Source organism: Schistocerca cancellata, chromosome 8, assembly GCF_023864275.1.
Source record: "Schistocerca cancellata isolate TAMUIC-IGC-003103 chromosome 8, iqSchCanc2.1, whole genome shotgun sequence".
Lineage (NCBI taxonomy): Eukaryota > Metazoa > Arthropoda > Insecta > Orthoptera > Acrididae > Schistocerca > Schistocerca cancellata.
Genome location: NC_064633.1, coordinates 128,704,321 through 128,730,502, shown reverse-complemented (window position 1 = coordinate 128,730,502; position 26,182 = coordinate 128,704,321). Strand labels below are relative to the sequence as shown.

The 26,182-nt window shown below is 39.8% G+C and overlaps 1 protein-coding gene across 1 annotated transcript in view; it reads right to left on the bottom strand.

Annotated features, from left to right (window-relative positions):
• The window catches only part of LOC126095420 (zinc finger protein 547-like), a 65,509-nt gene extending 48,609 nt beyond the window's left edge, over window positions 1–16,900 (bottom strand). The window contains exon 1 of the mRNA XM_049910217.1: window positions 16,352–16,900. Within this exon, the coding sequence (XP_049766174.1) occupies window positions 16,352–16,900 (549 nt within the window). The remainder of the gene's footprint in view (window positions 1–16,351) is intronic.
• Window positions 16,901–26,182: the final 9,282 nt, after the last annotated feature.

Below are 26,182 nucleotides of genomic sequence, written 5' to 3'. Positions count from 1 at the left end.
CAATAAACCTTGATATTCCAGTCAATAAAAAATTATTCCTGGCACATACTGCTTTCAAGACAAACCCTCCCCACATCAGAAGGAAATGATGTGTATTACATTACAAAGTTGTTGACATTTAGAAATTATTAATAGATTGTAGCAATAGGAAACACAGAAGTGAAATAATGTAAATTGTGAACTAACTGTATCAGAAAGGAAACAAAACCATGTAGGTTTCTATATAATACACAAACTTTACAAAGACATTTTGCATAGCCATTTTATAGTAGTGTGTTACAACTAATACATCAAACTTTTATTTTTCTGTCTTCTGATTTCGAACACATGGAACACCTTACTTGTTTAGTTAAGTCAACTGATGGTTTAGGAATTTTATGTGTAGTATATCTTTCGACAAATTGGATCACTTTGATCTTCAATCATCTGCTGAACGTTGTAAAGGATGTACACTACATGTGCACATCTCATGCTCACCACCACTGATGTCACAAGCCACACCTAAATTATATCTATCGCATGACAAGCGACCCCTTTCTTACCAATCACGTCACCATCATCGCATGGCAAGACATGTCCCACCCCGTTTCATGGTCTCACCACCTCCCCTTTGCCCTACCTTCTCACTCTCCCTCCTTCCCCTTTACATCTCCAGATAACATCAACATGGAATTGAAACGAATAGCCCAATAAAACAAACTACTTTAGTGGGCATTAAACTGAAATGACAATGTAGGCTGAAGCGGCCATGTTGCCTATGATCAAAACATCTGGATGATCCATATTTCCTCTGCACCATTTTCAATAGAATTTGTCCAAAAAACATGCATAAATGGTGTTTCTTGCAGTATTTCCACACCTAAAATACGCGAATAAAAGACAGATAGACACACATACACACAGACACACAGACACACACACACACAGACACACACACACACACACACACACACACATATATATATATATATATATATATATATATATATATATATATATATATATATATATGCGCGCACACACACGTGTAAGCAATGTTTATACCATGAATGTACAGGTTAAGCAGAACAGTGGACACGTAAAGTTCAGTTTCTGAAAATTACATGGGGTAAGGTAGAAAGAAGTAAGCCTTAAATTAATTAAAGTCCTCATTTTGTCCATTGTCACACAGTTCTTTCCGACTGTAAAATATCTGCAAAAATACTTAAACAATACAGAAATGTAACACTTACCTCAAGTGTAATAACATTATTTCCTTGAAATAAATAACTGTATAGGTTGTAAGGTTCTTGTCTACTGTCATGTGTTAATTCAGTATTTAAAAGTCAGCAAAAATGCATCACCAATGTGGTAATAGACTGTTTACATTGAGTGTCACACGTTTTACACACACATAGAGACACACGGACACAGACACACACACGCACACACACACACACATACACACACACACACACACAAAGAGAGAGAGAGAGAGAGAGAGAGAGAGAGAGAGAGAGCGAGAGAGGGTGATAGTCTGAAATTAAGTGCCTAAAAGTGATTTTGATGCCTAATTATATGTGGCTAAAAATAACATGCTAAAGAGTCAAGTAAATTGCAAGTTTAAACCTAAGTTAAATGGTGTAGTGAAACTGACCGGATGAAGCTTATAACTGCAGAATACACATCTTACTTAAAACAGGCATGCGAGCAAACAAATTGGCAGTCTGAATTATTGGCAGCTCCTGTAAGAATTTAATGAATTCCATTATTTAGTCCTACACGTTGTGTAAGTCGCAGTGCACCCTCAAATCAAATGTTTCCACGTCTAAGTGGTATTATAATGCTTAATAATGTGCTGCCATACTATCTCCATTCTTGAAATTTGTATATGGTATTGTGATTTCAATGTGATTAATTGTTGTTTTTAGTTCTTAGAACAAAATGTCATCACTGAGCGTTTTCCCAGTAACGCTTCTTCTCAGCAAGTATCATTTTAAAAGGGATGAAGATAACGCATCTTGTTATACATGTCAAAACATAATCGATGTCATTAACAGCCTAATATTGCGCTTTTGTTTGCATTTGGAATAAAGGTACCGTTTTTTGCATTTGGACTAAAGTTACTTACAACATAGACTTTTGAGGGAAGTTGCAATATATATTGATCGTAACTATGATGTGAAAGGTCTTTAAAATATTTGCAGGCTCAATTTCCTACGCAGACCCGGTTCCAAGGATAGCGTCGCCCTATATGAAAATTTCAAGCTCCACATAACCCTCTACTTGTATTATCACATGTAATCAAACTATTTCACAATGCCATTCATCCGTGACGTATTATTTTGACATATAACACTAATTGATACGTCTTTATGACGTAAATGCTCGTTGAAAACCAGAAGAAGGTGCAGGGTACCAGTCAGTGATGCAGAAGTGAAACTTTACAGCATAAAACATTATGCGTTGAAACACAAAAATTAGTTATGTCGACCAAAATAAGGTTTCGTCACTTCCGGAGAATCTAACTGTAAAATCAGTTCCCTTTTTCTCGTCCACTGAGCAGAGAGGAACATGCGCTGGGGGACTGATGATTTCAGAAATTAAGTCCCATAGTGCTCAGTGCCATTTGAACGTGCGCTGCAGAGGAAAGAAAACCATGACCACTGCCACGAGAGTACCAAGCTGGGAATAGTTCCCACAGTACTTAAAAAAAAAAATGGTTCAAATGGCTCTGAGCACTATGGGACTTAACATCTTAGGTCATCAGTCCCCTAGAACTTAGAACTACTTAAACCTAACTAACCTAAGGACATCACACAACACCCAGCCATCACGAGGCAGAGAAAATCCCTGACCCCGCCGGGAATCGAACCCGGGAACCCGGGCGTGGGAAGCGAGAACGCTACCGGACGACCACGAGATGCGGGCTCCCACAGTACTTCCAACATTCACAATTTGCATTTCATACCGGCTGCCTGTTGTGATGTAAACAGTGCGCAAGGGAGACTTTCGAGAAACCACAAAATTACTTACACATTTATCTACGCTTATGGTACATATTTGTAGCACGCCACAGATACAAAGAAACACATCAGTTCACAGTGCACTGAACAACTGTTCAGTGCAGTGCTGAACAATGCTACAAGGCATACACTGACAGAAACTGGAAAAGGCATGAACCATCCGAAACTAAGTCAACGAGTTGCGAGCACAAATATGGGTCCCAGTGAACAAGGAAAAGTAAACAGAGTATAGTATGTGAAACATGATCTCCAAGAATGTGTTCGAATAGGTAAGTGACAAATGTCAATCTATGTCGCATAAAATAATGAAAAAGCAACACATAGGTAAATAAATCAAAACTAAAATTTAAAGGTGAACTTATATAAGTGGACTCGACATTTATTTGCTGGCAGTTTCGGAATGAGTGGAAATTTCATGTTACGACAACGAAGCAGCCGCAAGTGACGTTTGTGGAATAGCGAACCTACAGCAGTGACAGTAGCATCTCTGAACTTGTTTAGCTTTGGCTCAGCTGGAAAGTGGAGAGCAGTAAAGTGTTAGACATGGAGTAAGCTGGCGGAAATTTTAGCGTAGTGTATATTGAAGGAGGATTTTACTTTTAAAAAATTGTTAGAAATTATTAATCTGATGGAAGGACTTGAGACGCAGCAGCATTTGTCGAACAGACAGAGTGGATTTGCATTTTTGAAATTTTTTTAAGGTAGTAACTTTTACGGGCACGTATTGATAATGTCACAACACAACAGTTCACTTCCCCACCACAGTTTAGGTAATTTCAGTTTAATTCATTTCAAGTTTCATTAAGTGTAAAAATTTGACTACTTGGTTTTCCTGTTGGGCAACAGCTACGTTTTGTTTTCAGTTACTGTATTTTTTTTAATTTATACTAAGCGATGGACCATATTACAATTTTAGCATTTTTGGTAACGATTGCCAATCTCATTTTGTTATAACGACGACTACCAGACGCGTTCAGCGCAGCGACGAGCGGCAACAGAACCTGGCGCAACACAGAGAAAGCATGCCACTTAACTCATTTAATAACGAACAGTTGCCGTTTAGCATCAATACAACAACCGACACGAACGTAATCTAATTACGCAAGTATAGGTACAGGTGCCTATATTTGAAATAGAACAAAATTCCCAAAAAAGCGATAGTTGTCAAACAGAAGAAAAATCGCTAAGCGATAAGTCGTCAGTTTGTAACATGCAAACCGGACCGCAAACAGATAGGGATGTTCAGTTGAATTGCACAGATTCAGGTTTTGCATCATTTTTTCCCCAATAGATCGGAATCTGTCACAATGTCGAACAGTAAGAATTCAGATCAAAACCTAACATGGGTGTTTCAAGAGGAGAGATAAAACGGTCACAAGAACAAACTAATGAACAGTTTAAACAGACACAAGAAAATATACAGATTTTATTAGGCAACTCAGAGAAGAAATAAGGAAAGATTTCCAACCAACGTTTGACGGTGTTACTAACCGATTAGGAGCTTTAAAAACCGACATTGAGCAAATTAAAAACACACAAAAAGCCGACCGCGCAGATATAATGGCGAAAATTAGCGAGGTCCGCCCCAACGAAATAGTTACTGAGATAAAAGGACAGATCGCATTTTTGCAAGAGAATGTCAAAAAAATTAACGAAAAATCCGAAACCTTACACTTACGATCAGAAATACAGAAATAACAAATAAGTAACAACCTCGAACAAACAGATGAACTGTGCGCAAAAATAATTATCCAAATTTCAATGACACAGTGTTTGTGCACTTCGTGGACAGAGTAGAATGCCAATGTTTGGAACGTTTCAAGGAAAATCAGATAAAAATCAAGAAAGTAATGATATTTTGCAACAGTATAGTCACAACTTACTTGTACTGAAGAAAAACTGGACAATAATAACGGTAAACAAGAGTTCATATCTAGTAACACAAGTTCACACTATGGAAACCAAGGCGACAAAAGTAACTTATAGTGTTTGCGAGATTACCAAAGTGAACCGTTTCAGACGTCAAGTTATGACAGCGAACAAAGCGCTTGGCGCAACCTTGAAAACGCTGCGCCGAGGCGCAAAAACTCATTTGATAATGATCACTTCCTCACTGTACGAAAGTTCAAAGTTTTCCGAAAATTCACTAACGAAATTCATCCTAGGGCATGGCTTCATAAATTTATCTATGCGTTGCCACCAAATTGGCACCTTGAACACAAGCTAGAATTCACTTGCGAATACCTAGAAAATGAACGAGCAGCCAGTCAATCAGAAGTGGACTTTTAGGAGGCATTTTTAACTGCATACTCGCCCACATCAAAGCAAGACAGAATGAAACACCGGATAATATTGTCGAACAGCTTTGAACAGTAGGCATTCTCAAGTTCAGTACAACATTTTGAGGACATGACGTGACGGAACCAATACCTGTACCATCTGCTCAGCCCACCTGAATTAATTACAATTTGCCTTACGAAATTACCTACCATTTATGTCAAATAATCTTGGAAAACTTGTGTGAGGACGATTTAAAGGAATTTTTGAGTCTTTTGCAAGGGTTGGAATTAGTCAGTGACTATGCCCTAACAACAAAATCAACTGAGAACAACTCTGATAATTACGATTGCTTGTGTAAGAACAACGGTAAATCATAGAATAAATTTCATTTGCTCATTGTGCTCATGTGGGAGCGATCTAGATGCTTGTAAAACAATAAAATTGTAGCCAAGGTCGCAGGAATTCTTTTTATTCCATGATTACCGGTTTCGGCGAAACTAAATCAGCCATCATCGGATCTAGGGAGGACAGAAAACACTATAAAAGTGGGCTTGGATTCCACCTATATAACATGTATACATATAACTTTAGTTACATACCTTATCGCCATTGTTTGCCTTAATGTTGTAACCTGTATGTGTCCTAAGGTATGTAACTAAAGTTATATGTATACATGATATATAGGTGGAATCCAAGCCCTCTTTTATAGTGTTTTCTGTCCTCCCTAGATCCGATGACGGTGGCTTTAGTTTAGCCGAAACCGGTAACCATGGAATAAAAAGAATCCCTGCGATCTTGGCTACAAGTTTATTGTTTTACAATAAATTACATGGTAAAAACTATCACGACACTATCATGGACACCATCTTTACGAACGCAATTCTTGCACCAAAACAACTACGTAGACAGGTGCAATTTCAGAAGTTACGAATTCTTATTCCGCTAATAAACATAATTTAGAAAACAGTCATAAATATAATAACAACGACAATCATAATCAAAGACAATCATGTAATCAGCAATGTAAGCAGTCTGGTCAAAACAACTCCTGGAATAAGCATGGAAATTCAGGCAAAAACAAATATCAGAATAACAGTCAGCAGAACAGGTCTGTAAGGCACAGCTCTGGTAATAGTCGAAATTAGATCGCTGACACCTAATGACAGTCAGGATAAGAAGAGTAAATAATGATTTGAGGCCCTGGCAGCTGAAGGGAAAAGACAGTGAACAGATGACACTGTTGCTGGATCTACTAATTTCACGCAGTTCGAAGATATTAGGGACATTCTGCTCCAGGTAAACGAAGATGGACCAAAAGACATTGTACACCCTATAATCAACATTTGCATTGCTAATAATAATTACACCACATTCTTGGACTCAGTTAGCGCAATAGTAGTTATCAGCGCTTCAGCATACAATAAATGTACAAAAACAAAATTATACCTGACACTACCTCTTAGGGAAATTAAAACATGAGGGGCCATTTTGGGAAAAACAGTTAACTATGAGACGGTTAGGAAATATGAATATTGGGTAAGACCACAAGAAGAAGAGACCAACCGCCCATGTTCCTGCATAATGAGTTTTTTCAATAATCAGCTGATTATGTTGACAGTAATACAGCATATCATTGTATAAACAACGACAGTTACGATAACGCAATCAATGTAGGTATACTAATCAAGTAAACGGAAGCAGAGAATTTTCATGAATATTAATACAAAGCACTTAGTGAAATTTTACAAAAAGATGCTGTAGTGTTTATACGTACATCCAGCACCATCAAGAGATTGCTATACCACCTTCAGTCAGAGAGCACAACAAATTCTGTGTATGATCTTATGTAATACCAGTTAATTACCAAGAAAAGGTGAAGGCTGTGATACAGTCGATGTTAGAAAACGGTGATATTGAGCCAGCTGTCAGCTCCTACAACAGTCCATTGCACATCTTTGAAAAAAAGAGGTGGTTTAATTAGGTTGGTCTTGGACTCATGTCAGGATAATACTATCACTCTTCCGCAAACAGACAGACCGAGACACTTGAAGATTTTTTACAAAATTTCTATCACATACAAGTATTGTCATCTGTAGATTTACGCTCAAGTTTTTTGCAAAAAGAGTTACATCCTGACTGCAGGAGGTATACAGCCATTTCATGCCTTGGGACATGGTTACCAGTTCTGTAAACTGCGTTCTGGTTTAAGCATTTCATCAGCAGTATTTATTTATTAAATACTATTCTTCCATATCATCTAAAGTGACACAACACCTACATCGATGATATTTTGAGAGCATAACCAACTTGATCAAGACACAACAAAATCTCAGAAAATTTGAACTTTTTTGAAGGTTTGGGTTTGACAGTAACTTAGAAAAATTTATTTTTAGTAAGACGAGTGTAAAATCATTAGTAGGACATATCATTTCACTGAAGGTATTGCACCTGACTCTGAATAACAGAATGTGTAATAAAAGAGATTAACAAATACTGCAGACTCTATTGCCACTGTCGACATAGAAACGGAGATAGATATATCACTTCATTTCAAGACATCTTAAATGATCTTCTTCACGACTCAACTTCTATACTACCAGCCTTAGCATTAAAAAGCCAACAGGACTCGTAGTTTCCTCACAGCAGAAAAATATGGCACAAAGGTATCATACGACTAGCCTTAAGAAATGTTCCAAATACAGCTGAAAAATGCAGAAAATCTCATAATATGAAGACACAAGCCAGTAAAATCCACGTAGGATAGTAAGTTTTGGTCAGATCTTATCCTGTGTGAAGTGAAGGTAAGTCTCTTAGTGAGAAATTCTTCTCTCCACAACAGAAAACTGCACCAGAATATCGTAGTTGAAATACTACATACTCAGAACTCGAAATGAATGCACCTGATATCACACACAAAGGTATTTGTTGAGTAAATATTACATTGGGAGTACCTAATACCGTAGAACGGAATTTTATGTAACTCATTAGGATGCACTGCAATTTTATTTTCTACTAAGCTGGTGCATGATTAACAAGTATATTGAACAGTAGTAAACATCACTAAAGTTTTCCGGTTTTGAGTGAAGAATGGGAATAGTAGTATTAATTATTTTCTTAATAAGTTTCTAACGATGTAGTTTTTCTGATATGCCAATTTGTGAAGACTATGCAAACAATAAGCGCTGTATTTGAAAACCAATTAAGTTTTATGGGACATATTGTTATTTGTGCACTAAAGCCAATGGTGCTACAGTTTGGTGATTATGTGTGATGAAGTTTATGTTAATTAGTGTGATGATATATGTTTATGTATTTAAGGTAATGGTGGCTAGTGATTGTTTATGGACTCTGTTTTTTGTTGACACATGTTGTTAGGAGAATGGTACGCTGATTAGGTTGCAAGTTAAAAAGTGTGTAAGTGTTGACACTGAATGATATGAAATAATTTACACACTCTACATGAAAACTTTTGCCTGAACACCTGAAAGAGTTGACGTGAATTAGTAAAATGTTACTTAGATTTTGCCAATTTTCCTGACCATTAGTACCACATCTCATGTGCATGATGCCAGTACTACTTGAAAATTACCTTTACATAATTTCGTAAACTTAAAAATGGTTTTACCACTTTCTACCAATCTTTAACTTTTTCTGTTCACGAGACCTTTTGGGAGTTTATGATGAAAAACTTTACTGTAAAATGTTTACATTCTGAAAGATTATTGGAAAGGACTTAATCAGAAACTGTGAGAAATGAGAGAGGAAATCTGTCACGAAGGAAAAATGCAAAATAATTATGAATTTATAATTATTGTAATACTTACTAAAATCTCTCATCAAACTGTTTTAACTTACTACATAACACATATTAATATAAGTACTACGTGACTTGAGAAGCAGATTAATTCATGTTGGTGTGCAGTAGATTTTGAACTGGTTAAACCACTTTTTGCTAGGATGTGGTACACTGTTGCATGTGCTATGACAACTTAATCTTCTATGATTTTGTGGTTTCGATGATTCTTTGTGTGCAATTGCATCAGTGATGAAATTTCTTTAGGATGTTATGTTGTATAGCATGATTGGCCCTTCTTTTGCTTGTAGTTAGATGGTTTCTTCTATTTCTACATTGTGAAAATGAGTGTGATGTGCTACTCTAATTTCAGCGAGGTCTCCACACTTTAAGTATTTGATATAAGGTATTGACTCATGATTTGGCAATAAGTTATCAGAGGTATATTTTAAGATGATAGTTAGCCATGATTGAGAAAATGAGAGTTAAGGAAATGATATGAAATGATGATAGTTTTAGAATGAGTGGAAATTTCATGTTACGAGTGCGAAGCAGTCACACGTTATGTATGTGGAATATTCCGCTTATGAACTGTCAGTAGTATCCCTGACTGTGTATCTTTGGCTCAGCTGTACAGCAGAGATTAGTCAAGTGTTGGACATGGAATAAGCTGGCAGAACTTTTAGTGTAGTGCACATTGGAGGAGGATTTTACTTAAGAAAGTTGTTAGGAATTATTAATCAAATGCAACAGACGCAGCACTCATGGAGCCGAGAGAATGGATTTGCATGTTTTACAAGTTTTTAAGGTAATAATTGTTGCTGGTGCGTACCGATAATTTTAGTGATTCTTGCAACACAACAGTCCATCTCCATACCTCAGTTTGTATAATTCCAGTTTAATTTAATTTCGTATTGTATAATTGTAAAATCACTGTCTTTTATAAATAAAGTAAGGTTTTTGGTTTTTGTTAGTTAGAAGGGTTAAAAAAGAGTTTAAAATTCATCATTGTCATTATAATGAACAGATTAGTGTTTTAGTTTCAAGTGAGAAGTGTTTTTAGTATGAGAAAATAATCCCAATCTTTCTCTCAGTAGTTAAGTTTTACTTTGGCATATTTTAGCTGGTGCGATTTCTTCATGTTGTGCTGTTGCTGCCGATTGTCCTGTAATTTTTTAGGTGTGATTCTTTTCGTATTTTGACGGTTCTTTCGTTTCTCATCTAATGTTTCCACTGCCAAAATTCGAAGTATTTTATTTGTAATTCATATTCTTAGTGGGCCAGTGTACAGTGTGTGTTGCTGTCTAATTTCATTGTTTCAACTGTTTGGGCAGTGCACATTTTCATTTTGGTGGTGGTTTTTGAGTAACAGTTTTGTTTTAATTTCCTGCAGATTCAAAACCAGTTAGTTTTGTCTTTATGTAAATGTGTGCACCGAAGCACGCTGTTTACAATAGTAATTTCAGTTCCACCTTTTCATAAGAGAGGACAGTACATTCAGTCTTCAGTCTTAAGTGAAAAGCAGGAAAAAAATGTAATGCTCATGAACGAACGATCCATAGACTCAGAACGAATAACTTTCAAAGTTAGTGATAAACATATTTTTACACATTTACCTTCTACTAACTTTTTTTTGGCATCAGTGAACTTTTGCATAACTTTCTTGAAATCCCAACATTCAGCTAACTGATGTTTAGTCGACAGCACTGCCAGCCCACACAGTACCGCCTATCACATTGTTTACCACTGTCACGTTTTAATCAGATTAAGTTTCGAAAAACTGTTTTTATCACTTTCACTGTCAGTAGATTCATTCGCAAAAGTTGTAATACTTCTCTGTACATTACGCACAAATCGATACTCTTTGTATGTGTTTCAAAGTCTGACTTGGTGTGCTACATGGCTTTACCAACGTTAAGATCAGTTTAACTTCATCTTTAAAACTGACAATACTGATGTCGTTAGCCTGTCTATGACAAACTGTCACACAATTTGGAACTTTTATGACATATAACGTCAGGTGACATGTCTTTAATTTCCCTAACGTCTTATAAAAAAAATCAAAAAGTCCACTCTGACTTCTAAGCTGTTTATATCTGTTACTAAGAGCACATATAATAACATCCAGTGCTTCGAACTAAAATTCTTCTTTGTACCACATTCTGAATCAATTTTCTTATCATCTCCCTCGCAGCGGAACCGTTTTTTCTTCCGTCTCTTTCGTATCTGCGCTGTACCACCTACAGATGGGTTTCCTACATCGAGTTGGGTTGTCAGTTTTTTTTGCGTAAAGTGAGTGATCTTGGTATATTGGCTCATCTCGGTAATTTTTGAAATACCCTCTTTTCGAGTACCGGTAGACTAATATTAATGTTCAGTGATATATCTCATATCAGGTCGCCACTGAACCACACAACTCAAAATTCTGGGTAAGGTCTGCCAAACTGCCAGCCTTAGGTGCAAGCATTTTGTCTGTATTTTTACCTTTGCTTATTTCAACCCATGCATAACGTTATTCTTAACAGGGGCGACTGGTTCAGTCCTTAGAGGCTTTAACATCAGGGCAGATTTACGACCATTCAAGACTACCTATTATAAACTTTTTTTCTCATCGAACAAAAGAATGAACCTGCGTATTCTTATATTTTTTCAAAGGCATTAAATTGATTTGGCTTCATCACTGAGAAAGGAAAGGGAAATGAGGGAAAACTTGAAAGAAGTTACAGAAAAAGCTGAAAAAAATTAATTTACAGCAGTGCAGTAAAAGGAACAGCAGTGAAGGTCGTATAAATGGCACATCAAGATGCTAGGGAGTGGTAGAAAAAATATACTGTACTATTTATCTTTCCACATGTAACCGCCGCTTAATGAGAATGTTTCGATTCAAAAGCCTATGGCATGCGGTGCACATTGCATATTTCACTAAATCTTTATTTATTCATTACAAAGTGCTTTTCTCAGCGATATTGCTGTACGTGTATAAGGCATTGTTATGCCATCAAATGCTGTCATTCATTATTCGCTTCTGTAGAAGCTTTCAAGCTGACAACTAAATTATTAAAATTAAAATTTAAAATTTGCCACCCCACAAAACCTGGCACCCTGGCCGGTGGCACGGTTCGCCCAGCACCGTCTCAGAGCCATCCCTGTTCCTATAATCACCTACTAAATAACGCCAAACTGTAATCATAGCACATGATGGAAACACATGAACACACACACACACACACACACACACACACACACACACACACACACACACACAATGTAGCATAAAGAGAAACTAACTGAATAAACACAATCTTAAGAATGAATAAAGGAGATTTTTTGATATTTTTATTGTGATGTAGCATATAAACTGGATATTTTCGTAATATACAGAGAGAACTACTGCAGTGTCTCCATTCATCACAACGTGAGCAAAGCTGGCGATGCAACATGACACAATTGCAGTATAGCTAACCATGGTAGTGACCCATGCAAGGGTATTAACTTCGTGTTGCAATTCAAACCCTTGGTCAGGGGAATGTAAATGACACTTCGATGGAGTAGCATACTGACAGTTAGTAATACAAATTCATATAGGTAAGAAATTAGGGTTGTTATGCTTTCAGAGTCATCCAAATATCATAGCGACTTCATGATAGGCTATCAATTTCATATTGCAGAACAAAACGTTTGTCGTATTCTGCTTGTAATTGTAACATGTGTTGTCACATAACGGTGAGTAGGTTGTACTTGGAGGATATAGCATACAGAACAGTAGTAATACACATTCATATAGGTAATAAACAAAGTTTGCTGTTGTTTCAAAGTTACACAGGCTTTATCACAATTCCAAGCTAGAGTACTGATTTTATCTTTCATACAAAATGTTTGTCACCTTACGTTGATAATGCTAAGTAAGCAATGAAGTCGCATCTTCATGTTACAGAAAAACTGAGACTTATTGCCATTACCCCTGGGTACTAAGGAGTGGTGCAATGAAGATCAACTAACAAGATGACAGCCATTACCTGCAGGTATTATGGGGGCACACAAAGACGATCTGTTGATCAGGTGACTGTCATCATCCCATACATTTATCTCGACTCAGTAAAGTACCACATACTTGGAGATAACATTAGTGCGCACACACAATATTTCTGAAATTTTAATAATTTCATTGTCTGTACATGTAGCTCCCATCTACCGATTTGCGTCCAATACGAGTAATTTCTTCGTGATACGTCGTCTTCTTGTCTGCTACAAGGTATGCAGGGTGCTGGATTCAAAGCAAGACAGACAAAGACCTTTAGTATAAACAAATTCTGAGCTCGACTTCGAGCATTCACTGGTAGTAGAACAGAGATCCTTTTGAATCAGTTATTACTAGTATTATTCAAATGTTCAGCATTACGTATTTTTACATCACTAGTTGCTCCGAACGCGTCTTCATTTTCCAGTTCCTCGCCCAACTATGGAACACTGTAATGGTTGGTTTTATAATCCAGAACAATACCTGAGTGATCATTGCCGCTGAACTCACTCGCTACTTCAGTAGCTACTCACCGTATGCTTTCGTCGAGTTTAGGATCACGTCCGTTCGCTTCATCTGAGATGGCAGAAATTACTTCGTTACAAAAATCTCATACTTAACTAAAAGTTTATCTACCGTCACGAACGTACCTGCTGTAAACATAACCACTCAGTTAAACAGGCGAGAGCACATCGTCTTAAAGATAAAGTGACCTGCAACACTACAGTGTTATAGAAAATATACTAAAAATAAAAAAGCGCGTGGGGTACGCATGAACGACCATACCAGTTACGTGATAAGAAAAAACTGAAATCTTCTTTAATCTATCTACAAGAATGACAGTCTACTACACTCCTGGAAATGGAAAAAAGAACACATTGACACCGGTGTGTCAGACCCACCATACTTGCTCCGGACACTGCGAGAGGGCTGTACAAGCAATGATCACACGCACGGCACAGCGGACACACCAGGAACCGCGGTGTTGGCCGTCGAATGGCGCTAGCTGCTCAGCATTTGTGCACCGCCGCCGTCAGTGTCAGCCAGTTTGCCGTGGCATACGGAGCTCCATCGCAGTCTTTAACACTGGTAGCATGCCGCGACAGCGTGGACGTGAACCGTATGTGCAGTTGACGGACTTTGAGCGAGGGCGTATAGTGGGCATGCGGGAGGCCGGGTGGACGTACCGCCGAATTGCTCAACACGTGGGGCGTGAGGTCTCCACAGTACATCGATGTTGTCGCCAGTGGTCGGCGGAAGGTGCACGTGCCCGTCGACCTGGGACCGGACCGCAGCGACGCACGGATGCACGCCAAGACCGTAGGATCCTACGCAGTGCCGTAGGGGACCGCACCGCCACTTTCCAGCAAATTAGGGACACTGTTGCTCCTGGGGTATCGGCGAGGACCATTCGCAACCGTTTCCATGAAGCTGGGCTACGGTCCCGCACACCGTTAGGCCGTCTTCCGCTCACGCCCCAACATCGTGCAGCCCGCCTCCAGTGGTGTCGCGACAGGCGTGAATGGAGGGACGAATGGAGACGTGTCGTCTTCAGCGATGAGAGTCGCTTCTGCCTTTTTGCCAATGATGGTCGTATGCGTGTTTGGCGCCGTGCAGGTGAGCGCCACAATCAGGACTGCATACGACCGAGGCACACAGGGCCAACACCCGGCATCATGGTGTGGGGAGCGATCTCCTACACTGGCCGTACACCACTGGTGATCGTCGAGGGGACACTGAATAGTGCACGGTACATCCAAACCGTCATCGAACCCATCGTTCTACCATTCCTAGACCGGCAAGGGAACTTGCTGTTCCAACAGGACAATGCACGTCCGCATGTATCCCGTGCCACCCAACGTGCTCTAGAAGGTGTAAGTCAACTACCCTGGCCAGCAAGATCTCCGGATCTGTCCCCCATTGAGCATGTTTGGGACTGGATGAAGCGTCGTCTCACGCGGTCTGCACGTCCAACACGAACGCTGGTCCAACTGAGGCGCCAGGTGGAAATGGCATGGCAAGCCGTTCCACAGGACTACATCCAGCATCTCTACGATCGTCTCCATGGGAGAATAGCAGCCTGCATTGCTGCGAAAGGTGGATATACACTGTACTAGTGCCGACATTGTGCATGCTCTGTTGCCTGTGTCTATGTGCCTGTGGTTCTGTCAGTGTGATCATGTGATGTATCTGACCCCAGGAATGTGTCAATAAAGTTTCCCCTTCCTGGGACAATGAATTCACGGTGTTCTTATTTCAATTTCCAGGAGTGTATTTACACAGAGTATCGTTTTCCTGTCAAGGTATGCTCTTCCAGAGCGCAGTGAGACTTTAGAGTACGTGTGGGGAGAGGTATTTTTTATTTGTTTGTAGTAAGTATAGCCTTGTTTCTCCTTATCTGTATTATTTAACTGTTTTTCGCTTTCGTGGGCCGTAGGCACTAAATGTGAACAAGTTGACTCCTTGACCTATGGTCTTCTTACTTACTTAACACATTCATGTATTTCCTTTCCTTCACTGCAAATTTCTTCATATCTTCGCATGTACTGTACCAAACACTCTTAAAAAGCTGTGTTGTACATTCATGTACTTTTGTTCTACTGCAGTGTTTAAGGTTACCGTTCCATTACCAAGTTGACATTTAGTGAACGCTGTAATTCATGCCCTTTGGAAATCTCTGTTGCATTGGGCTTTCCCCACACGTTTATTTGGTAATATGAAGCAACTATACGTTCTTGAAATTTTTTCCTTTGTGGTGTTGTGAACCAAATTTATGTCACATGCTTTGGATATTTTGTGTATACCCTACGCCAACAGGCAACTTGTCTGAAAGTTACCTACCACAAAAGAGCACGTAGATTGAGGAAAGTTTGTCTCTGTTTAATTTATAATTCAGTTTACAAACCTAACTGTAAACAGGAAATTGCTGCATCTGCTCATGAACCCTTCTCCATATCGTTTAGAATATAACAAATAAACTTCTTTTTACAAAGATCTCACACTCCAAATCGTTTCAGCTAGTGATATCGACGTGAATAAGAACCGGTCACTAGAGAGAAGTACCGTACATCAAAAGGGTTAAGCAAGAGCAGGAGGAGAAGGAGCAGTAGGACAACATAAAGATATGAAGTACACAAAATTCTATTATTGAATTAGGAATTATTTCATATCTAGTAAGGAAATTAGTTGACTGTAGGTTGGGTATAGGTCGTTAAACTAGAAAATGAGTAAGTGATGTTAGCGATAGTCACCAACCTGCTGTTGCAAGGGGAAGAAATGCGATTGCATTTCCCACGCAACTTTTGGCTGAGATGGGTGACGGATGGAGTCATCTTGGACGTTCGGCTTCACCCATGATCCATGAAACTTCTCAGTTTGAGAGGCGATTGAGCTGGTGATGTTGAGGTCGTCCGTGCCATGGATCTCTATGACGGACACTAGATGACGCTGAAAGCTGTCAGCTGGAGAGGCAGGCATTAGTACTTGTGCACTTGGTTCGTGGGCGTTAGCTGGTGTCGAGTAACCCGAGATGCAGGCTGGGTCCGGGTCGCTTCGTCCATGCGAGGCTGGGCCTAGCTCTCTAGGATGTGTCTCAAGGTGCTCTTGAAGTTGATGGAGCTGTACACCTGGGAGATGCTTCTGTGAAGAAATGTTGGACCTATCAACTGTATATGGGTGCTTTGGAGCAACTGCTGCGAATACTGGGGGCGACACCTGTGGATATTCAGCAACTGGTGGGAGTGGGGATGCAGGTAGAGAAGATGATGGTGGAGGTGGCAGTATTTGTGGAGCTGGAGACAGCATGGGACTGAGATTCTGGTGGGAGGAATACGTTTGCGGAGAAACCAGGGACTGGTCCATAGTGCAGGGTTGCTGTGGAGGGCCTGTTGTGGATACCGGGGGTGACAGCTGTGGGTTGTCGGCAGTCGTTGGTAGTGAGGTTGCAGGCAGAGACGATGGCGGGGGCAGTGGTGGTGGTGAACGTGGGAGTGGCAGTACCGCTGGGGGCAGCGTGACACTGGAACCCTGGCAGTCAGTTGCTGGGTCGTCGGACTGGTGAGCATCTTTGGGCGATTCTTGTGACTGGCTGGCGGATGAGACAATGGTACACGACGGTGCACTACCCATCGTCACAAACTCAGAAGTCCCGACGTCTTTCTCTGAGGGATTCTTCGTTTCCTGCGTTCGTATAGAAAGGAGTAGTTCAATGAGAATAGCAAATCCACTTTAGCAAGAGTCGTAATAAGCAACTTCAATGGTTATTACACTTTATTTCATTTAAATTACACTTCAATGAGAATTGTTCAAGTTGTCCATTAAATTAAAATGCAACTGAAAGTAGTAAATCACTTCAATTGGGGTGATATAGCATATCCACACAGATGACAGAAAATGTCAGAAAACTAGATTTAAAAAACAGGTACTGTAAAAGCCAGAAAGTAGAGTGGAATGAGAACAAATACAAACTACATTTATTTATTACTGTTTATCTTATTGATATTGCTTCCTTATGTATTCTGTAGTTACATTGATAATTGTGTCTTCTTTTAATTGGTTTGGGTATCACTCTCCATGTTTCGTACCTCCTGATGTAGCCTTGTCTAGTAATAATTTTATTTTATTATATTAGTTTTGTTTATTAATATAAACTGTTATCTAGGCTTGCTGTTCCTATTTTTTGTTAAAGTTTTTCCTGTCTACTCCATTGTTATTTATCTACTGTTCAGTTTTTACTTTTTCGTTGCATTACCATCACACTGTCAAAGATGTTACTTACTGTATGTTTGTACTTCAGTCTACACGCGTTACTTCTCTTCCAGCGTTGTTTGGGAACATTGTAACTTCTTTGCTGATAATATTCAGTAAATGTCTGAAGATGGCTTTGTAAGCGGAAAACCGGTTAACAAAATAAAAGTAATATTGTAGAACAAAAGCAAACTGGTGCTTTTCGTTTATTATAATGTTGTTCTACCAAGAACAGACGGAAGATTCTGTTAGTATGATAAAATGTGCCATAGCAGCACAATTATCGGTCTTTTTTAGTAGATTATTAAGACAAAAAGGAAAGTCGAGATTACACATTTTGTTTAACAAACAGTGTTTGCAACGCTAAATTACGCCAATATACGTCCCCATAATGTCAAGAGGAACATCCTCCGCTGCCAATAAAGCCTTTGACGTCGCAAGATACACGTGGATAAAGGAAGAAATGAAGAAATGGTATCGTGTTCGTGACAACGTGTGCACACATCTAAAAGTGGTACATATGACAATCACATCAAAGTTTCACCCCTGTGAGTTTGGCGTTTTCAAATTGGTTCAAATGGCTCTGAGCACTATGGAACTTAACTTCTGAGGTCATCAGTCCCCCAGTAGAACTACTTAAACCTAACTAACCTAACGACGTCACACACATCCATGCCCGGGGCAGGATTCCAACCTGCGACCGTAGCGGTCGCGAGGTTCTAGACTGTAGCGACTAGAACCGCTCGCCCATCCCGGCCGGCTTGACGTTTTCGATCGAGAAGTTCGTCAAAGTGGAAGTGGTCTTATTCATAACGTATTTTTGTGGCAGAACAAGAAATTATCTATGATTAGGAGGTGAGTGCACCTCTAACCTCAAATTGTAAACAAAAATTTTCGCAACGCGTAATTAACTTATCGAACATTTTTCTGTCTCCAAATGAACAAAAAGTGCTTGAGAAAGGTTTTAAATATGCTCCTCCCCGCTCTCCATCAGAAAAACTACTGGATGTTCTGAAAGAAGATACTGAATATGCTCTAACGAAAGAAACCACTGCAAAATATATAGTTGCCAATGCACTTAAGAATGAAACAAAACTCGTGTGTAACATCCCACGGTCTACTGACTTTCACTCCCTCAAGTCCTTAAAACAGAAATGACAACACCAAGATATCATTGCCACAAAATGTGATACAGGCAACAGTATTGTGCTTTTAAACAAATGTGATTAATTGGATAAAGCTAATGATTAAATGAATACCACAGGCTTCGAAGTCCTTCCTAAAGACCCTACTAAATTGTTAAAAGAGGATGTTAAATATACAATAAATTCATGCAAAAGCATATTCTCTGAGTTTGAAGTAAAACTGTTGACTAATATGAACCCAGTGCCTCCTAGACTGTATGGGCATCCTAAACTGCATAAATAAGATGTTCCTATTCGTCCAGTTGTATCATCATTCACTGCTCCATCGTATAAAGTAGCTAGCACACTAGATGTCCTTATTAAGAGCAAGACTAAATTCAAACCGAAGCATAGTATTTCAAACTCCGTGGAGCTAGTAAATAAGTTAAAAGGTATATCTGTCTCAAACAATGATAAATTAGTATCCTTCGACTCTGCAGTTTGTTTTCTAACATACCAATGATAGAATGCATTGGTACTCTCACAGAGCTGATGCACGAGTCTAATGTCAGTCCTGTGGAACTGAAAGACTTGAGGCTGGCCACGTAGTCATGCTTGGCACAGAACTATTTCCAGTTCCAAGGGACTCTTTATAAACAATTAGATGGCTTAGCTATTGTTTCCCCTCTTAGTCCACTGTATGCTGAAATATTTATGGACCATTTTAACAATTTTTTTAAAAGAAGAACTTTTGAGTGCAAATGTCAAATGCTGGTTTAGATATGCAGATGATGTCCTGTGTATGTGGACTGATGCTACAAGACAACTCAACACGTTTTTGGAAAACCTAAACAGTCAACATAAAAATATCCAGTTCACAGTGGAGATTCGCAACAAATCTATAAACTTTTTAGATCTCACCTTTAACATCAGTGCACACACACACACATTGTTTCAAAATGTACAGAAAAACTACAATTACAGACACAGTAATACCTTCTTGCTCACAACACCCTATAGCACACAAACATGCAGCTTTCTACTCAATAGTACACCATTTCATATCTATCCCCATGTCCAGAGATGATTTTAAAGCAGTGTTAAATACAGTATAGTTTATTGCCACAGCCAATGGCTACAATTCAGTTCTTATTGCCCAAATCTTGCACAGGAAAAAAAATACAAAAAAAGACGGAAAATTATACCCCTCCTCTATGCCCCACCTGCTTCCCAATCCACTGCAAGAAATGGTGTACACTACCATTTCTAGGTGAGGTATCACAGACTGTAGCCAAAGTACTGAAATCCTACAAGTATAGGCTTTCCTACTATGTAAGGAACATGACAGCCCAATGTGTTTTTAATAGCAAAGATAAGATCCACTTATTAGCCAACAGTGGGGTATACAAAATAACCTGTTCTAATTGTGACAGATTTTACATTGCTCAGTCAGACAGAGACATAGCAACTAGGCTGGCTGAACATGAACGCAGCTGGACGTTGCAGAATTCTGACTCTGGATTTGCTGAGCATGTCCTGAGTGAGGGTCACAACTACCAGCCAGTGTCCCAAGTAGTTCACCTATCAAACAAAGGCCATAAACTCAACCTGCTGGAAGCCTTGGATATTAACAAACATCTTGCTGACAGTCCAGATCTAATTCTAAATGACCAGACACAGCTCGACACTTCCCCTCTCCTAAACTTCATGTAATTATCTCTGTTGTTCATTACTTCCCGCACTGCTTCTTCCTACATATTCCAATTTTCCTGTATTCATCAAGTTCTTTTGTTTTGTTGAAGTTGCCTTTGTATTCCATATAGACTGTAGTTTCAATAGGTAAGGCTTTCTTTCAACTGGTGCTTGTATTACTGTCCATGTTTAACACTCCTTGCAGTTGTCTCAACAAATATTGTTCATATTTTACTTTGTACGTTAATTTAATGCAAACTGTTACATAGCCACTGTTCTCATTATAATGTTAATGTTAAAATGCAGTACCACCACACTCTCAAAGATTGCATCTACTGTAGGTTCCCTCAAACGCCTCCATTTTCCGGCATTCATGTATTTCTGTTTATCTTATTGATATTGCTTAAGTGCCTTATGTATTCTGTGGTTACATTGATAATTGTCTCTTGTTTTAATTGGTTTGTGTATCACTCTCCATGTTTCATACCACCTGGTGTAGCCTTATCTAGCACTAATTTTATTTTATTTTATTAGTTTTATTAATAGAAAGTATTATGTAGGCATGCTATTCCTATTCCGTGTTAAAGGTTTTCTTGTCTACTCCATTGTTATTTATCTACAGTTCAATTTTTACTTTTTAGTTGCATTACCACCAAACTGTCAAAGATGTTACTTACTGTATGTTTGTACTTCAGTGTACATGTGTTACTTCTCTTCCTATGTTGCTTGCTAACATCGTAACTTCTTTGGTGATAATACTCAGTAAATGTCAGAAGATGGCCTTGTAAGCGGACACCGGTTAACAAAATAAAAGTTATATTGTAGAACAAAAGCAAACTGGTGCTTTTCATTTATTATAATTTTGTTCTACCAAGAACAGACGGAAGATTCTGCTAACATGATAAAATGTGCCACAACAGCACAAATATCCGTCTTTTATATTAGATTATTGAGACAAAAAGCAAAGTCAACACAACACATTTGGTTTAACAAACAGTGTTTGCAACGCAAAATTGCGCCAAAATACGTCTCCATAAAGTCAAGAGAAACATTCGCCGCTGCAAATAAAGCGGTTGACTTCCGAAGATACACGTGATTAAACGAAGAAACGAAGAAATGGTATCGTGTTCGTGACAACGTGTGCACACATGTAAAAGTGGTACATATGGCAATCACATCAAAGTTACACCCCTGTGAGTTTGACGTTTTCGAACGAGAAGTTCGTCAAAGTGTAAGTGATCTTATTCACAACGTATTTTTGCGGCAGAACAAGAAATTATCTATGATTAGGAAGGTGAGTGCATCTCTAACCTCAAATTGTAAACAAAAATTTTCACAATGCGTAATTAACTTATCGAGCTTTATTCTGTCTCCAAACGAACAAAAACTTTTTCGTTGCATTACCACCACACTGTCAAAGATGTTACTTACTGTATGTTTGTACTTCAGTCTACACGTGTTACTTCTCTTCCAACGTTGCTTGCAAACATTGGAATTTCTTTGGTGATAATATTCAGTATATGTCTGAAGATGGCCTTGTAAGCCAATAACTGGGTAACAAATTAAAAATATTGTAGAACAAAATGAGACTGGTGCTTTTCATTTATTAAATAAAAACTAGATCACAGTGATAGAAATCAGCAGTCATGAAGGTTATGCCAAGAAATTCATTGGAGTAAAAGACTTTGGATGAAGAACTCTCTTTTATATACTAAGGATGTTTGCTGGGAGGAAACAGGTACTGTGCGGAGGAAATAAAAAGCAGAATATCTGTAGTAATAGAGTTTTTGAAAAGGTGGAAGTTCTGTTAACAGGAAAACGAATTCTTCTAGAATTGGGAGAAAGATTCTTCAAGTGTTTTATGAGGGAGAAATGATATGATACAGACTGAAGAAGTGATTCAAAAAGGAGGATGGGAAATAAAGGAACAGTTGTGGAATTGAAACTTCCTTGCAGATTAAAACTGTGTGCCGGACCGAGACTCAAACTCGGGACCTTTGCCTTTCGCGGGCAAGTGCTCTCCCACCTGAGCTTGCCCTCGAAAGGCAAAGGTCCCGAGTTCGAGTCTTGGTCCGGCACATAGTTTTAATCTGCCAGGAAGTTTCATATCAGCGCACACTCCGCTGCACAGTGAAAATCTCATTCTGGAGTTGTGAAATTGCTAGGAATGAGGAAAACGACAAAGAAAGAGTGGAGGAATACTTGCGATAGATAGAGAGAAAAGGGAAGAGGACTTGGAATGTGGGCTGATAAATGAAGGATGAAGTTAACAGCATAGTGAGGCAGAAGAACAGAACAAAGTGGAGGACGTTCACTCGATGCTGGTCGTAAGACAGTTGTACTAAAAAGTCTTGAAAGGTAACAATTGGCCTTGCAGTGACTGGCTGTGGCGAATATAGCGTACCGTGAGCTGGTCGTCGCACTGAGGCGCAGACTGAGTAGGAGGCGCGGTGCTGGTGTCGGCTGCTGCCAACGGATCGGCGCCGGCGGCACAGACGCGCAGCGTGCTGGACTGCAGTAGGCGCACGCCCAGAGCCGCCGCCGTCTCCAGCAGGCGGGGCAGCTCGGATGCCGAGACTTGCGTCCGTCCGCGGTACATGAGCTCCAGCAGACGGTACATGTTCTCGGGCTCGATGCCGTGCAGCATTACCGCCACCGGCTCCCCGCCACAGCTGTGGTGCTCCAGCAGCACGCGCTGCAACATACACGGCCGAGCCTCACTGTCCGGTAGCCTCGCGCCGCGACTGAGATGCCATGTGTTTCCAGCAGCCTATCATGCGACAGAGAGCTCCAGCAATACCGAATAATATTCGGATAGGGCTTGAACCTCTATGTCGTTCGACTGAACCACAAGGTCTCTCCTTTCTTGTGCAACTCCTTACGTACCTGGTGTATGTCAGGGACAACGAAGCTCTTTTGTCTCGACTAAATGTTGTTCACGCATGTTGCCATATCGGCTATTGTTTGTCTGTGAAGGAGGAGATGCAAACTTCGTCGGCCCCGTGCTGTCCGGAGACGCCGGTATGGGAGATCTCGTACGATGAAGCGTCGTGTTATTCGCAGGAGGAGTCGATGGAATCGCGGGCGTCCGCGTGTGATTTCTACAATTGCTCTTGGCAAAATGTGTCGATGGCGCACTCAATTTGTGGGGACAATTAATGTTGAATTTAATTATGGCAGTAAAACTGCTTCTGTGGATTGGAAATTTGATTCATATGCCGTTTAGTATCCTGCGTTTAGGCACTGTAAAATTAAGGATGAAATTGTTTTGTCTTTTTAGTATAAGTATCAGAATGTAATTATTAACAAGGTCAAGGCTTATATTTATCGTATAAACGTTAGAGTTGAAAGGCTAACATTGGATAATAGTGCTAACAAAAAGATTTTTATGAAGAAGGTAATGTGGAAAAGGTTAAATTGTGTGTTAGCAACAAACTAGGCCGTTTCAGTTGTCAAAGCTTTGATTCAACTGGTGTTCCATGGAGAAGGTGCACTGGTAAAAATTCGTATCGTCTTGTAACGTACTGTTGGCCAGAGAAATCAGTGCCTCTTGATAAGGTAACTGATTGGACTAGTATTGAGAAGTAATGTGGTGCTCGTAACACTGTTTTTCAAACTAATACACCTGCCGGCTGCGTAGCTGGGAACGACTTTCCTTAGTTCGGCAGAATCGTCGAGCCAGCGCTGTTTACCCTTCGCTGTTTATTTGTAGTGTAATAGAAGAGATCCAGATCTGCACAAAAATTGGCAGTCTTGGAGTCGTCACAACTCATTAAAAAGAATGAGAATGACAAAAGAGCAGGATAAGAATTCTCAATGTGTATTATGCGATATACAGTCGCATAACGGACGAGTAACGCAAATTATCTACCAGATGAAATTACAAAATCATCCAAAAATATTTCTAAGGTTTAATTGACGAAGTAAGACCAAAAGATTACAGCGATCGACAGCTGGGTTTCAGTGTTGTGTACATCAATAAACACTGTGTGCTAAATTTGCAGGCATGGAACGCGAGATGTACACCGAGATTATACAATTCATGGGACGTAAGTTAACGCAGATGAGAGGCAAAAAGAAACCATAATGTTGGAATACAGTATAAGTAGTTTGCTACTTGACACAGTCACGTCGATGAAATTGCTAGGTGTAACGTTGCAAAGCAACATGAAATGCAATGAGCATGTCATGACAGTAGTATGGAAGGCAAATGGTTGACTTCGGGTTATTGGGAGAATTTTAGTAAAGTGTGGTTCGCCTGAAAAGGAGACCGCGTATAGAACACTAGTACAACTAATTCTTGGGTACAACTTTTTCGTCCGGCCATCCTGATTTAGGTTTTCCGTTATTTCCCTAAATCACTCCAGGCAAATGCCGGGATGGTTCCTTCCCCGTCCTTCCCTAATCCGATGAGACCGATGACGTCGCTGTCTGGTCTCCTTCCCCAAAAACAACCCCACCCAACACACAACCGAACGACTTTTTCGTGATCTGCACCTGATCGGATCAAAAGAGACATCGAACCATTTCAGAGGTGGGCAGCTACACTTGGTATCGGTAGGTTCGAACAACGTGCAAGTATTACAGAGACGCTTCGAAAACTCCAATGAGAAACCACTTTAGTGAAGGAGCATTCTTTTCTAGGAGCACTATTGATAAAATTTAGAGAACTGGCATTTGAGTCTGCTGCAGAATACTTGTAACTGCCGCTAACGTACATGTCACGTGAGGAACATGAAGACAAGATTAGACAAATTAGGGATTATAGACAGCAGTTTATCCCACGCTCTATTGGCCAGTGGTACAGAAACTGAAATGGCTATGGTACAGGGTACCCTGCCTCTTCACCATACGGTGTGTGCAGATGTAGATATCTTCTAATATCGTGTCTCCAATCGTTTATCCCGGCGTACTGCAGTAGCTCGACATGACGTGCACTCAACAAGTCATTGAAAGTCTCCTAAGGAAGTATTGAACGTGTGTTGATATCGCGAAAGTGTTTCGGCTGCAGCATTTTGTGCACGTACTGAACTCTCGATTATATCTCTAATGTTTGATGGGATTCATGTCGAGTAATTACTTTGGCTAAAGTCACTAACAAATGTGGCCCGGTGACACGCCTCATGGTCATCCATAGGAGTCCAACACTGTTTGGGAACATGAAGTCTATGAACGGCTGCAAATCGTCTCCATGTAACAAAACATAACCATTTCGAGTAAATGAGCACGTGAGTTGGATCTAAGAACCAAATCCATTCCACGTAAACACAACCCATACTACACTCCTGGAAATGGAAAAAAGAACACATTGACACCGGTGTGTCAGACCCACCATACTTGCTCCGGACACTGCGAGAAGGCTGTACAAGCAATGATCACACGCACGGCACAGCGGACACACCAGGAACCGCGGTGTTGGCCGTCGAATGGCGCTAGCTGCGCAGCATTTGTGCACCGCCGCCGTCAGTGTCAGCCAGTTTGCCGTGGCATACGGAGCTCCATCGCAGTCTTTAACACTGGTAGC